At 43.0% G+C, this 14,663-nt stretch overlaps 1 protein-coding gene across 1 annotated transcript; it reads right to left on the reverse strand.

The window, feature by feature from the left end:
* Window positions 1-2,777: 2,777 nt before the first annotated feature.
* On the reverse strand, window positions 2,778-3,671 carry LOC119288585 (expansin-A19-like). The gene is made up of 2 exons (XM_037568178.1): window positions 3,542-3,671; window positions 2,778-3,409 (listed from the first exon to the last, which is right to left on the reverse strand). The coding sequence occupies exons 1-2, from the start codon at window positions 3,669-3,671 to the stop codon at window positions 2,778-2,780; spliced, it is 762 nt and encodes a 253-aa protein (XP_037424075.1).
* Window positions 3,672-14,663: the final 10,992 nt, after the last annotated feature.

Below are 14,663 nucleotides of genomic sequence, written 5' to 3' on the forward strand. Positions count from 1 at the left end.
GTTAGGGGTTACTTAAAAATGACCAAGACTACCCATGGTGGTGGTAGGTGGGAAGGGTACATAGGTAAAACTTGGTCCACTAGTCCACGATGGACTAGCCAAAAGGAGATGGTTCATGGTCCACGGTGGGCCACCTCTCTCGCCCCCGCCATAATGGACTTTGGCTATATGTGCCTATTGAGGGATTGTGACCTTTTTTACTTTCCTCTTCAGTCAACTTTATCTCTTTACTAGTAAAAGCGCACGTGCAACACACATTAATATTTAGGCAATATATTAATTGCACGCGAATATTAGGTATGCTATTAATTGTGTGTCAATTATATGATTAATGCAATATTTGGTATGATATTAATTACACGTTAAACACGTTGAACGCTTGTCATTGGAGCAGTTTATGTCATTGTATTGACTTAGTTTGATGGCCGAGATCAGTTGGATCTGTTCCTTTGGGTCTTTTTATATTGGTATAGATATAGATTTCTTGTTTTGCTTTGACTTGTTGACCATGCAAACTTGCTTGGAATTTTGTTGACTTGCATAGAATTTTGTTGACTTGGCACGTAGGACTAGATGGGACCCCGGATATAATTATGTATTCCTAAACTACAATACATAACCTTTTTTATGTCTCTTGACATGATGTATTATATCTCCTCAATGCAATTAATCAAGGCATACTTGTCTTGACTCATAAGTTTCTTATCGCGAAGAATATGTTCCAAGTGCTTACGAATTCATATAAAAAGAGTTGGAAGAAAATGGTGTGCTTTACTTTTTTTTAGAAATATCCATCCCAAACATCTTTGCAATGTGGGATGAGAAGCTAATAAACAAGATTAGTTAGTGAAAGGAAATTTGGATCCGCGACTCATTTGGCCGGATCTTATTTCACCATTCCTTGAATGGTCGAGGTATATAGTGGTACTCATGGAACATGATTCCATTGGTCCACTATCAACGCGAGTGTCCCCACACTCGGTGCCAGCTATTGAGGGTGTTTCTCAAAGTACCTAACAACAATACAATTTTCACATGGATATCTGTTTAGTGGTGGGACATAACTTTAGGTTACCAGATGGACACATGGCGCATGTTTTAACTAGGTTTGAGCCTTCGCTAGTCAAGTAATCACCATACTCCTGCTTATATAGGATTACATCAAGATGATGGTACAATGGAGGAGAAAATAGTGCTCCCGACGAGTTAGATGTCAACTCGCGTGAGTTCTATGTGGATGGTCTGGGTGGAGTACCCCGATTGGATCTACTAATGATCAAGTCTAGGTCTTTGTGAGATGTTCAGTATGACTCTTGTCTTGAGCAGGCGTATTTATATAAGGGTGTATGTAGGTGCCCATCATCCCTTCATCTTAATATTCTTGTCTTGCCCGTCATGGAGTCCTCTTTTGGTACTAGCCGGACTGTTCCTGAAGAAACCAGGGGTGACATGTTTGAGGAAGCGGTTGCACAGGCATGTCCCTTCGTCCAACATTACACACATGGAGGAAAATATGTCACAAAATACATATGTGCGCCAGAAGAATATAGTGAAACCACTAACCCTCGCACAAGGACCAACTGGTAAGTTGGAAATATTTTTCCCATGGAAATAATCATAATAACTTCATGGGTATTTTGGTTGAGATACATGAAGTTGCTTGACAATGCGGAGCCAACCTTCCATTGATGGAAGTAATACGGCAAGCATGATGTAGGCCATGGTTGGCCTTGCCATACAAGAATCACATTGACTCGGCCTCGGCTAATTGTTTAGGTTAGGGTTTTTTAGTCGGCGGCGTTTGGGCGGATCGCATTCCTTTTTTTTTTGAGTTGGTCTTCTGGGCTCTGATCCTCTTCGGGTCCGTCCATCTGGACAAAGTTGACGAAGTTCTGATGTATATTTATGTTGTCTTCTTTGGATGACAAGGTTGGGGTTTCTCGTCATGCATGCGTGATGGCGAGATCTGGGGTCAATCGCTTCAAAAAAGATTCAATGTCGGCAACTGCGGCTCTAGGCAGTTGGCCATTAGGGGCACGTATATGAAGACTTTCTGACTGTCATCGGCAAGGCCAGTCCGGCTTTATTAGAGAAGCGATAACAACGGCGCGTCAATGACTCGATCTAGCGGCGATCGTCAACGTTCTATGACCCATGGACTTCGACATAATTCTGTATCGCTGTCCACCTTCATGGGATGTGCTTCATATAAGAAATATTTTGCTTCAGACCTGGGCGGGATCCTTTTTAGTACATGGAGCGCATGCATTTCTCTCATATTTTAATTCATGGTCCCTTTGTTAAAGAATGAGAACCGAGGGGAAGAAGCCCCCTGTCTTATTTTTATAGGAGAATGAGGAGACTCAAATCCAGGCCGGCAACAGCAACCTTTGTGCTGTCCGCCACTCCACCTAGGAGAGCTCCTCATTCATGGTCCCTTTGTGAACCTGCAACCGTGCTACTCATTTTCGAAAGCACTTGGCAAAGACTCTATTTGTCGATTTCCCAGTGGAAAACACTTGACAAACACTATGACACATAAAGAAACATTTTCCCGTAGTAAATCATTGAACATGTGGGGTTGCATATTTTTATAGTTTAGTCTTCGTTCTTTAGTGTATTGCCACTCGACCGAGGATGAACAGTTAAAATAAACGAATTAAAGAAATAATCATACGTATAGAAGAGATGTTACATTTACAGCGACACCTCGCTTACAATACTAATAGTGTCCATATATGTCTGGAAATGAGTTGATAATACTAGTAGTATTTATTCTAGTAGTCGAACTGGCGCCAGGTGGAGAAGGTTTGCCCGAATTGCCACCAGGCCGGCACGACGTCTTGGAAGACGAGGTATTGGCCGCCAGTGGAGGTTATGGCGAAGCTGAGCGCCTGCCCAACGAGCCCCGAGAGGCAGTGCCAATTCGCACCCCAGTTCCTGGACATGGGGATCCACGCGGTGTTGGTCCCTTTCACCGACATGCTCTTGATCGACCCGCTCCCGCCAATGTTGGCCACGAGCACCAGCTCGAAGTAGTTGAAGCCATTGATGGTGAACCGCACGCCGCCCTGCCTCCAGCACTTGACCTGCTGGTAGAAGACTGGGATGATGCCGGCACGGTAGATGCCGATGTTCTCCCAGGCGGGCTGCGACATGTCGAAGTGGTGGCGGGGAGGATTGCACCACCCGCCGTTGTCGCTGGGAAGATCCCAGTTGGGAGGGCAGAAGTTGGTGGCGGACACGGTGATGGACGTGCCGGGCTTGCACATATCCGACTTGCTGGTGTCGCAGATGATGACGTAGCACTGTCCGCACGATGCACCGTCATTGAACAGCGCCGTGCTCAGCGCCACGTTGTTGATCCCGTACCCTGCAACGTACAGATTCTCGTACCCACACGCGCCACCTGGATATTGCACATGCAAACACATTCAGACACGCACACACGCATTGCATTGTATGCGTACCATAAAATGTAATATTGGGAAAATTGATGGTGCCGGAGCAAGCGGGATTAAATCTTGATTAGCTAGCTTACCCATTGTGTCGGAGCCGTCGGCGCCGCCGTAGAAGGTGGCGGTGGCCGGGATCCAGTTGGAATTGGCCGGCGCGAAGCAGAACGCGAGAACGGCGGCGAACAGCTGCAGGAAGCGCATCCCAGCTGCCATCTTTCTGCTCGAGAGAGAGTCCCAGAAACAGGGAGAGATGAATAGATGATTGAGCTTCTCTCGCACCTAGCTAGCTTGCTAGATAATGTGGCGAGTAGAGTGGATGGAGGTGAGGAATGATTGCGACTATGCTGGTGCTTAAATAGGAATGTAGCTAGCATATGAGATCGAGAGGAATGATTGTCGTGTTAATGAACTACCATATGAGATCGCGGTTCTAACGATCGTATGGATGCAACCTCCACAGATGGACTTGCGCGCTCTAATCATTGACCGTAGGTCTGAATATCTCATCGATAGAGCTTTTCTTAATTAAATACATTCAAAATGATAGGCTAACTGAAGACTAATTTGAGACTGTACCAGAGTTTGGCTGGTCTATACTATAAGTCTATAGCAGTACTAGCAGCTAAAACTGGCTCGCTTTGTTCGGTGCGCACAAATGTTTCTGCAAGAGGCTTGTTTGAAAAGGGTTGACGTACGTTTTGTGATGTTTTATGTTTTCTGCTTGGCTAATTAGAAATGATCACACCCGCAAAAAAAAATGATCAGGAACCAGAAATTAAGGCGTCCAGTGAGAAAACTTGTTTATACAAACTGATTGAGAGAAGATGCAACCGTTCAGTTAAGGTATCAGTAGTATTTTGGACCAGAGAATATATATGCAACCGTTCAGTTTTCTTTGCTACTATCCACATTCAGGCCGTACAATTTTCAATTGGACAAGGACAAGTAGCTGAAAGCGAAAGCCGGATTTTTTTTTACTTAACACTAAAACATGTAATTCAGGAAGGAGGGAGCATAATTGTTCTTTAGGTAGTGATGGATGTCCCGCTAGCCACCGCTAACTCAAACTGTCTCTAACTGCAAGCCCAACTCCCTCCAGATCCTTTCTCTCTCTAAAAAAAAGACTTGCAGCGCGGCAACTGAATGTCGCCTTCTAAAATAACTATTGGCGATCAAGCTAACCATTGAAGTAGTCAAACAATGTGCATGCATTGCATCCTCTTGTTTTGCTTCTTGTTCGAGGCCAAACGACTAAACCAACATTATTACTTTTTTTAAAGAATATATTAATATCAAGAAGATACTAATTACATCCAGTCTCTGCACCAACAAGATGCGTAAAAATATCTAGGATACACACAGCCAAAAGAGAAAAAAAGAAGAAGAAAAAAAGACCCTGCCACGGTGATCAATCACCTGCAGTAGCAGCACTCTAATCACCACCAAGACAACACCCGGACTAAAAAGAAGGTTCTCCAAAAGCAACGCCTTCAGAAAGGAAACACTGCCCAAGCATTGTCGTTGCCCGATCAAAGATCGTAGGTTTTCACCCTGGAGAACGACCGCCTTCCCAAAACGATGCCTTTAACAAGGTCACTGCCAGGCACAACCAAAAAAAGCCGGACCTTGGGTTTTCACCCTAGAAATCATGACTCGGTGCTCAATGGAGCATCGCCAACAAAGAAGTCCTCCAACACTGCCGCCCCCACTTGCGAAGGCTACTACTACAAGTCAAGTACCACCAGGCTCACAAGACTCGTGCCCAGTCTGGACGGGAACATACCCCGCAAGCCAAGTCTGAACAATTATCTGTGAAGCAAAGTCTTCATCACATCCAAGACCCCGCCGTCGCCACTTGCAGGTCCTCCAATCAAGCCATGTCATTCTCCGCATGTGTCGATCCCTTGGAAATCTTGGCCCAAACATGTCCCAAGGTGTCAACAATAATAGAGCTTCGCGATACCTGGCAAAGCTGGTTATGCTGATGTTGCGAGTGCACACGACCGACCCCTATGCAATTAGGGTGTCCAAAGAGCGCCATATACACAAGTCAATGGTTCCCTTCAAAGAAGAAGTCCGGAACTCGCCGATGGCTAGATCAAAGAGAACTGATCACAGGTAGAACAGTGACTTCAAGCAAAGATCACCAGGCACTGCCTGTCTGATTATTTTGCGACTCCGACGGAAGGAGGAGGCCGCCGCCGCCCCGGCGCCGAAGTGATGCGGGAAGACCAGCAGACCGTCAATGCCATGCATAGAATGGTGCGAGATCGGGTTTGCGAGGCGCATGTGGGACTAGATCGATTATTATTGACTTGGTAGCCTAATTGATTTAGAGAAAACATGCATGATTATTTGATAATATACATCTCTCTTCGATAGTTGTATTATGTATGCGGGTTATTCTTTTTGGTTATGCTGTTTGAATTACACTCGAATTGCAGCATAAAAAACATGATAAACACACCAAGCCATCAATGTGTACGCAAGTAGAGAATATTTTCTTAACACTTAATAATATTTCTGGGTCAATCCTGGTGTTCAGTTTTGGCATTGATGTGTCTCTAGGGGTTTTAGGTATTCTGGGAAAGAATGGGGAGCAAAATCCAAGGCTCACATCATTGACATGGTGCTTGCACCACTCTGGACAGAACTGTCATTCACCTTATAGAGGGGTCAAATGGATGAACTCCGGGCTAAGATGATTTCTGGTGGTGTCCTATGATTCATAGAAGATCACCAATAAGTATCAAGCATCATGGCCAAGCCTAGATTTATGAAACCATTTTTGGAACGCCTAGGACATGAAATTCAATATTATTCAAGGAAAAATAGTGAACTATGGTACCTCATCTTTTGCATATTTGGTATACACATAACCATGAGATACCAAGTGAATTTTCTTTGATTTTTCTAAGCAGAAAAAGGGGTTTAAATTGAGAATTTATTTTAAAATAAAAAGAAATGTTTTCTCAACTATCGTGGGCTAGGGCAAAATATATGTGAAGTATCTTGGGCAAGAGAAAATTTACCTTGTTTGACTTGAACACATTTGAGAAAAGGAAAAGGTTGCAACATTTCGTGAAGATAACCTACATAAGAAAACTAAATGGAAATAAATTCCATCTTATGCTATGGGCATGTTCCTCTTTGGGTGGCAGGATGCATAGCCAATTTGACAAAGTTAGATCGTGTTTTTTCTAGAAGCTTACACAATCAAGAAAAACTATTACATGGTTTGTTGGGAGAACATTTGTAATACGAAAGCCCGCAGAGGACTTGGCATCATCAATTCAAAGAAAATGAACCTTGCCCTTTTAATCAAGTGGATTTGGAATATTTCTCAAAATGAATCTAGTCTATGGACTCAACTCATAAATGCTAGATACTTCCCAAATTCATCTTTTTTCACCTTCGAAGAAATAGGGCTCTCATTTCTGGAACGGGGTCCAAAAATGCAAAGAGATTTTCAACATAGTTGCTCAGTTCTCTATTGGCAACAGGTCCGACACCAAGTTCTGCCTCACTAAATGGCTTCATGATACACATCTTTACACCAAATACCTAGAGCTATTCACGATTGCTTCTAACCTAGATACCCTCGTTAAGGATGTGCTACGATACAACCAGATCAACCTAGCCTTCCTTAGAAATCTTAGCGATGTGGAGAGAGCATCATGGGACACCTTGCTCCTTAACCTTGGTCAGGTCCAGCTTTCGAACGATCGGGTTGCTATCTGTTGGGGCCTTGAAGCATTGGGTTGCTTCTCGGTCAAATCTACACAGGCTAAACTTATTCATGGTCTCTAGATCCGTTACACCCAGGCTCTTTGGGCCATTGCAGCCCCTCTCAAAATTTGCATGTTTCTCTGGCAAGCAGCCAAGGATCGTCTCCCCTCGGTCATCAACCTCAAAAATGAGATGGAGCTGGCAATGGTTCGTGTGCTCTTTGTGGGGCCCCAGAAGACATGGATCATATTTTGTTCCAATGCATCCTAGCAAAATTATTATGGAGTTGTGTTAGGGAAGGTTTCTCTACACTTGGGACACTCGTTCATCTAGGAGATTCTTCTCCTCCTTGCCGGTATCACGGGTAAATTGCATAGGATTCTATGGCATGCGTTTGCGGTACTTATGTGGGCTCTTTGGACTAGCTGTTAACTAACTATTCGAAATCACCCCACTGACTACATATTCGAGTGGTCCTTATTTTTCCAGTAGTGGACACCTCTGGGAAAGAGAAAGGATAATGCGGTGGCTCGAGCGGTGAAGAGAGCTTAAGAATGTCCACTTCGTCAACAGAAACAACCTTGCTTGATCCCTTCAAGAATTGGAATTTCCTTTAGTATTCTAGGTCTCTATCTTTGTGTAACTTAGTCTATCTTATGATTGGATTGTAACCCTTGAACTATGCTATGTATGTTGGCCTTGTTGGATTTATTAATTTAAATTTCGGCGCTCCCTGCGCCTTTTATATAAAAGACCTTGAAAACAACATCCTAAGCCGGCGATCAAACAATGCGCATAGATTTTGGTATCGCACCATAGTTGAAGGGCTTAGTCGTATGAACCATAAAGAGCGGAAGCCAATGAATATCCTTCACAAGATCCTCTAAATAACCTGAGAAACCAAGCTCAACTTCTTCTTCCCATGCAGCTTGCGGCCCGCGAGCTTGTCCTTGATTTCATCGTCATGATGCCATGAGGACTCACCTCCCTCACTAAAACCTGCCATCGACGGATTAGTTGTTAGTTCCTTCTCTCACTTTGCCATGATGACTTCGAACAATCCCTCAGATCAAACACAGACATATTGCACATTGAAGAACTCACAAGCGCGAAGGATCACATCGATTGAGGATGAGATTTCCATGGTTATTATTGGTACTCTGCGCGCGCCTCTAGAAGATGTGGTGGAAGCCTATGAAACTGTAGACCGATTGTGGTCTTCATCTTTTTTTTGACAGGTTCGAATGTCTACTACTTTTTAATAACGGTGGTTGTGTGCATCACAATTATGCAATAGGCCGAGGTTAACCCCTTTTCAGGAAGAATGTGTATTTAATATGTCTTAACATGTTTAATGCTCATAGTGTAGATGCTGAGGCAAAAAATATAGTTGTCATGGCAATGGTCCTATACATAGATGAAAACGATCGACACTTTGTTATAATGTTGATGTCGTTGTCTACCAAATGCATGATACAGTTAGAAGGTGATGGCAACTGAAGTTCACCATAGTTCATCAACATATAGACTTGACAATTAAATTCAAAAGTTGGTACTTTTAGTTACTCCAAGACAGAACTGAATAATACACCGTACAGTTTCTTTGGTCCTAAAACAATAAAGTGGTGAATCTAGCTTAAATTGTTACTGCCAATGTTTTTATTATTCAATACTTCGAGTAGGACCGGTTATCTTTGGATCTTAAAACAGTTTGTCCGGCCTTATAGCTACATGGCCTCTTCCTTTCACATGATAGGAGAAGCATATGAATATTTCCAAAAGGTTGATGTTAATAGTAGTTTTTGAAGGAAATATGCCGAAGAGGCAATAATAAAGTTATTATTTATTCCCTTATATCATGATAAATGTTTATTATTCATGCTAGAATTGTATTAACCGGAAACATGATACATGTGTGAATACATAGACAAACAGAGTGTCACTAGTATGCCTCTACTTGACTAGCTCGTTAATCAAAGATGGTTATGTTTCCTAACCATGGACAAAGAGTTGTTATTTGATTAACGGGATCACATCATTAGTTGAATGATCTGATTGACATGACCCATTCCATTAGCTTAGCACCCGATCGTTTAGTATGTTGCTATTGCTTTCTTCATGACTTATACATGTTCCTATGACTATGAAATTATGCAACTCCCGTTTGCCGGAGGAACACTTTGTGTGCTACCAAACGTCACAACGTAACTGGGTGATTATAAAGGAGCTCTACAGGTGTCTCCAAAGGTACATGTTGGGTTGGCGTATTTCAAGATTAGAATTTGTCACTCCGATTGTCGGAGAGGTATCTCTGGGCCCTCTCGGTAATGCACATCACTGAAGCCTTGCAAGCATTGCAACTAATGAGTTAGTTGCGGGATGATGTATTACGGAACGAGTAAAGAGACTTGCCGGTAACGAGATTGAACTAGGTATGGGATACCGACGATCGAATCTCGGGCAAGTAACATACTGGTGACAAAGGGAACAACGTATGTTGTTATGCGTTCTGACCGATAAAAGATCTTCGTAGAATATGTAGGAGCCAATATGAGCATCCAGGTTCCGCTATTGGTTATTGACCGGAGACGTGTCTCGGTCATGTCTACATTGTTCTCGAACCCGTAGGGTCTGCGCGCTTAAGGTTACGATGACAGTTATATTATGAGTTTATACATTTTGATGTACCGAAGTTTGTTCGGAGTCTCGGATGTGATCACGGACATGACGAGGAGTCTCGAAATGGTCGAGACATAAATATTGATATATTGGAAGCCTATGTTTGGATATCGGAAGTGTTCCGGGTGAAATCGGGATTTTACCGGAATACCGGGAGGTTACCGGAACCCCCCGGGAGGTATATGGGCCTTAGTGGGCCTTAGTGGAAGAGAGGAGAGGTGGCCATAGATGGGCCGTGCGCCCCTCCCCCCCCTTGGTCCGAATAGGACAAGGAGAGGGGGCCGGCCCCCCTTCCTCCTCTCTCTCCTCTTTTCCCCCCTTCGCGAATCCTATTCCAACTAGGAAAGGGGGGAGTCCTACTCCTGAAGGGAGTAGGACTCCTCCTGGCGCGCCTCCTCTTGGCCGGCCAGCCCCCCCTTTGAGCCTTTATATACGGAGGCAAGGGGCACCCCTAGAGACACAAGTTGATCCACATGATCATATTCTTAGCCGTGTGCGGTGCCCCCTTCCACCATAGTCCTCGATAATATTGTAGCGGTGCTTAGGCGAAGCCCTGCGACGGTAGTACATCAAGATCGTCACCACGCCGTCGTGCTGACGGAACTCTTCCCCGACACTTTGCTGGATCGGAGTCCAGGGATCGTCATCGAGCTGAACGTGTGCTAGAACTCGGAGGTGCCGTAGTTTCGGTGCTTGATCGGTCGGGCCGTGGAGACGTACGACTACATCAACCAAGTTAACGCTTCCGTTGTCGATCTACAAGGGTACGTAGATCACACTCTCCCCCTCTCGTTGCTATGCATCACCATGATCTTGCGTGTGTGTAGGAATTTTTTTGAAATTACTACGAAACCCAACAGTGACATCCGAGCCTAGGTTTTATGTGTTGATGTTATATGCACGAGTAGAACACAAGTGAGTTGTGGACGATATAAGTCATACTGCTTACCAGCATGTCATACTTTGGTTCGGCGATATTGCTGGACGAAGCGGCCCGGACCGACATTACGCGTACGCTTACGCAAGACCGGTTCTCCCGACGTGCCTTGCACAAAGGTGGCTAGCGGGTGACAGTTTCTCCAACTTTAGTTGATCCGAGTGTGGTTACGCCCGGTCCTTGCGAAGGTTAAAACAACACCAACTTGACAAACTATCGTTGTGGTTTCAATGCGTAGGTAAGATTGGTTCTTGCTTAAGCCCGTAGCAGCCACGTAAAACTTGCAACAACAAAGTAGAGGACGTTTAACTTGTTTTTGCAGGGCATGTTGTGATGTGATATGGTCAAGACATGATGCTAAATTTTATTGTATGAGATGATCATGTTTTGTAACCGAGTTATCGGCAACTGGCAGGAGCCATATGGTTGTCGCTTTATTGTATGCAATGCAATCGCGCTGTAATGCTTTACTTTATCACTAAGCGGTAGCGATAGTCGTGGAAGCATAATATTGGCGAGACGACAACGATGCTACGATGGAGATCAAGGTGTCGCGCCGGTGACGATGGTGATCACGACAGTGCTTCGAAGATGGAGATCACAAGCACAAGATGATGATGGCCATATCATATCACTTATATTGATTGCATGTGATGTTTATCTTTTATGCATCTTATCTTGCTTTGATTGACGGTAGCATTATAAGATGATCTCTCACTAATTATCAAGAAGTGTTCTCCCTGAGTATGCACCGTTGCAAAAGTTCTTCGTGCCGAGACACCACGTGATGATCGGGTGTGATAGGCTCTACGTTCAAATACAACGGGTGCAAAACAGTTGCACACGCGGAATACTCAGGTTATACTTGACGAGCCAAGCATATACAGATATGGCCTCGGAACACGGAGACCGAAAGGTCGAGCGTGAATCATATAGTAGATATGATCAACATAGTGATGTTCACCAATGAAACTACTCCATCTCACGTGATGATCGGACATGGTTTAGTTGATTTGGATCACGTGATCACTTAGAGGATTAGAGGGATGTCTATCTAAGTGGGAGTTCTTAAGTAATATGATTAAATTGAACTTAAATTTATCATGAACTTAGTCCTGGTAGTATTTTGCAAATCATGTTGTAGATCAATAGCTCGCGTTGTTGCTTCCCTGTGTTTATTTTGATATGTTCCTAGAGAAAATTATGTTGAAAAATGTTAGTAGCAAAAATGCGGATTGGATCCGTGATCTGAGGTTTATCCTCATTGCTGCACAGAAGAATTATGTCCTTAATGCACCGCTAGGTGACGGACCTATTGCAGGAGCAGATGCAGACGTTATGAACGTTTGGCTAGCTCAATATGATGACTACTTAATAGTTTAGTGCACCATGCTTAACGGCTTAGAATCGGGACTTCAAAGATGTTTTTGAATGTCATGGACCATATGAGATGTTCCAGGAGTTGAAGTTAATATTTCAAGCAAATACCCGAGTTGAGAGATATGAAGTCTCCAACAAAGTTCTATAGCTAAAAGATGGAGGAGAATCGCTCAACTAGTGAGCATGTGCTCAGATTGTCTGGGTACTACAATCGCTTGAATCAAGTGGGAGTTAATCTTTCAGATAAAATAGTAATTGACAGAATTCTCTAATCACCATCACCAAGTTAGTAGAACTTCATGATGAACTATATTATGCAAGGGATGACGAAAACGACTCCCAAGCTTTTCATGATGATGAAATCAATGAAGGTAGAAATCAAGAAAGAGCATCAAGTGTTGATGGTTGACAAGACCACTAGTTTCAAGAAAAAGGGCAAAGGAAAGAAGGGGAACTTCAAGAAGAACGGCAAGCAAGTTGCTGCTCAAGTGAAGAAGCCCAAGTCTGGTCCTAAGCCTGAGACTAAGTGCTTCTACTGCAAAGGGACTGGTCACTGGAAGCAGAACTACCCCAAGTGATTGGCGGATAAGAAGGATGGCAAAGTGAACATAAGTATATTTGATATACATGTTATTGATGTGTACTTTACTAGTGTTTATAGCAACCCCTCAGTATTTGATACTAGTTCAGTTGCTAAGAGTAGTAACTCGAATCGGGAGTTGCAAAATGAACAGAGACTAGTTAAGGGTGAAGTGACGATGTGTGTTGGAAGTGGTTCCAAGATTGATATGATCATCATCACACACTCCCTATACTTTCGGGATTAGTGTTGAACCTAAATAAGTGTTATTTGGTGTTTGCGTTGAGCATGAATATGATTTGATCATGTTTATTGCAATACGGTTATTCATTTAAGTTAGAGAATAATTATTGTTCTATTTACATGAATAAAACCTTATATGGTTACACACCCAATGAAAATGGTTCATTGGATCTCGATCGTAGTGATACACATAATCATAATATTGAAACCAAAAGATGCAAAGTTAATAATGATAGTGCAACTTATTTGTGGCACTGCCGTTTAGGTCATATTGGTACAAAGCGCATGAAGAAACTCCATGCTGATGGGCTTTTGGGATCACTTGATTATGAATCAGTTGATGCTTGCGAACCATGCCTCATGGGCAAGATGACTAAGACTCTGTTCTTCGAAACAATGGAGCGAGCAACAGATTTGTTAAAAATCATACATACTGATGTATGTGGTCCGATGAATATTGAGGCTCGCGATAGGTATCATTATTTTCTGATCTTCATAGATGATTTGAGCAGATATGAGCATATCTACTTGGTGAAACACAAGTCTGAAACATTTGAAAAGTTCAAAGAATTTCAGAGTGAAGTGGAGAATCATCGTAACAAAAATAAAAGTTTCTACGATATGATCGCAGAAGTAAAATATTTGAGTTACGAGTTTGGCCTTCAGTTAAAAATAATGTGAAATAGTTTCACTACTCACGCCACCTGGAACACCACAGTGTAATGGTGTGTCCGAACATCATAACCGTACTTTATTAGATATGGTGCGATCTATGATATCTCTTACCGATCTACCACTATCGTTTTGGGGTTATGCATTAAAGACAACTGCATTCACATTTAAAAGGGCACCATCTAAGTCCGTTGAGACGACACAATCTGAACTTTGGTTTGGCAAGAAACCAAAGTTGTCGTTTCTTAAAGTTTGGGATTGTGATGCTTATATGAAAAAGTTTCATCCTGATAAGCTCAAACCCAAATCGGAGAAATATGTCTTCATAGGATACCCAAAGGAGACTATTGGGTACACCTTCTATCACAGATCCGAAGGCAAGACATTCATTGCTAAGAATGGATCCTTTCTAGAGAAGGAGTTTTTCTCGAAAGAAGTGAGTGGGAGGAAAGTAGAAAACTTGATAAGGTAATTGTACCTTCTCCCTTATTGGAAAATAGTTCATCACAGAAATCTGTTCTTGTGACTACTACACCAATTAGTGAGGAAGCTAATGATGATGATCATGTAACTTCAGATCAAGTTACTACCGAATCTCGTAGGTAAACCAGAGTGAGATCCGCACCAGAGTGGTACGGTAATCCTGTTCTGGAAGTCATGTTACTAGACCATGACGAACTTGCGAACTATGAGGAAGCGATGATGAGCCCAGATTCCGCAAAATGGCTTGAGGCCATGAAATCTGAGATGGGATCCATGTATGAGAACAAAGTATGGACTTTGGTTGACTTGCCCGATGATCGGCAAGCCATAGAAAATAAATGGATCTTCAAGAGGAAGACAGACGCTGATAGTAGTGTTACTATCTACAAAGCTAGAATTGTCGCAAAAGGTTTTCGACAAGTTCAAGGTGTTGACTACGATGAGATTTTCTCACTCGTATCTATGCTTAAATCTGTCTGAATCATGTTAGCAATTGCCGCAT

This window comes from Triticum dicoccoides, chromosome 4A (genome assembly GCF_002162155.2).
Source record: "Triticum dicoccoides isolate Atlit2015 ecotype Zavitan chromosome 4A, WEW_v2.0, whole genome shotgun sequence".
Taxonomy (NCBI): domain Eukaryota; kingdom Viridiplantae; phylum Streptophyta; class Magnoliopsida; order Poales; family Poaceae; genus Triticum; species Triticum dicoccoides.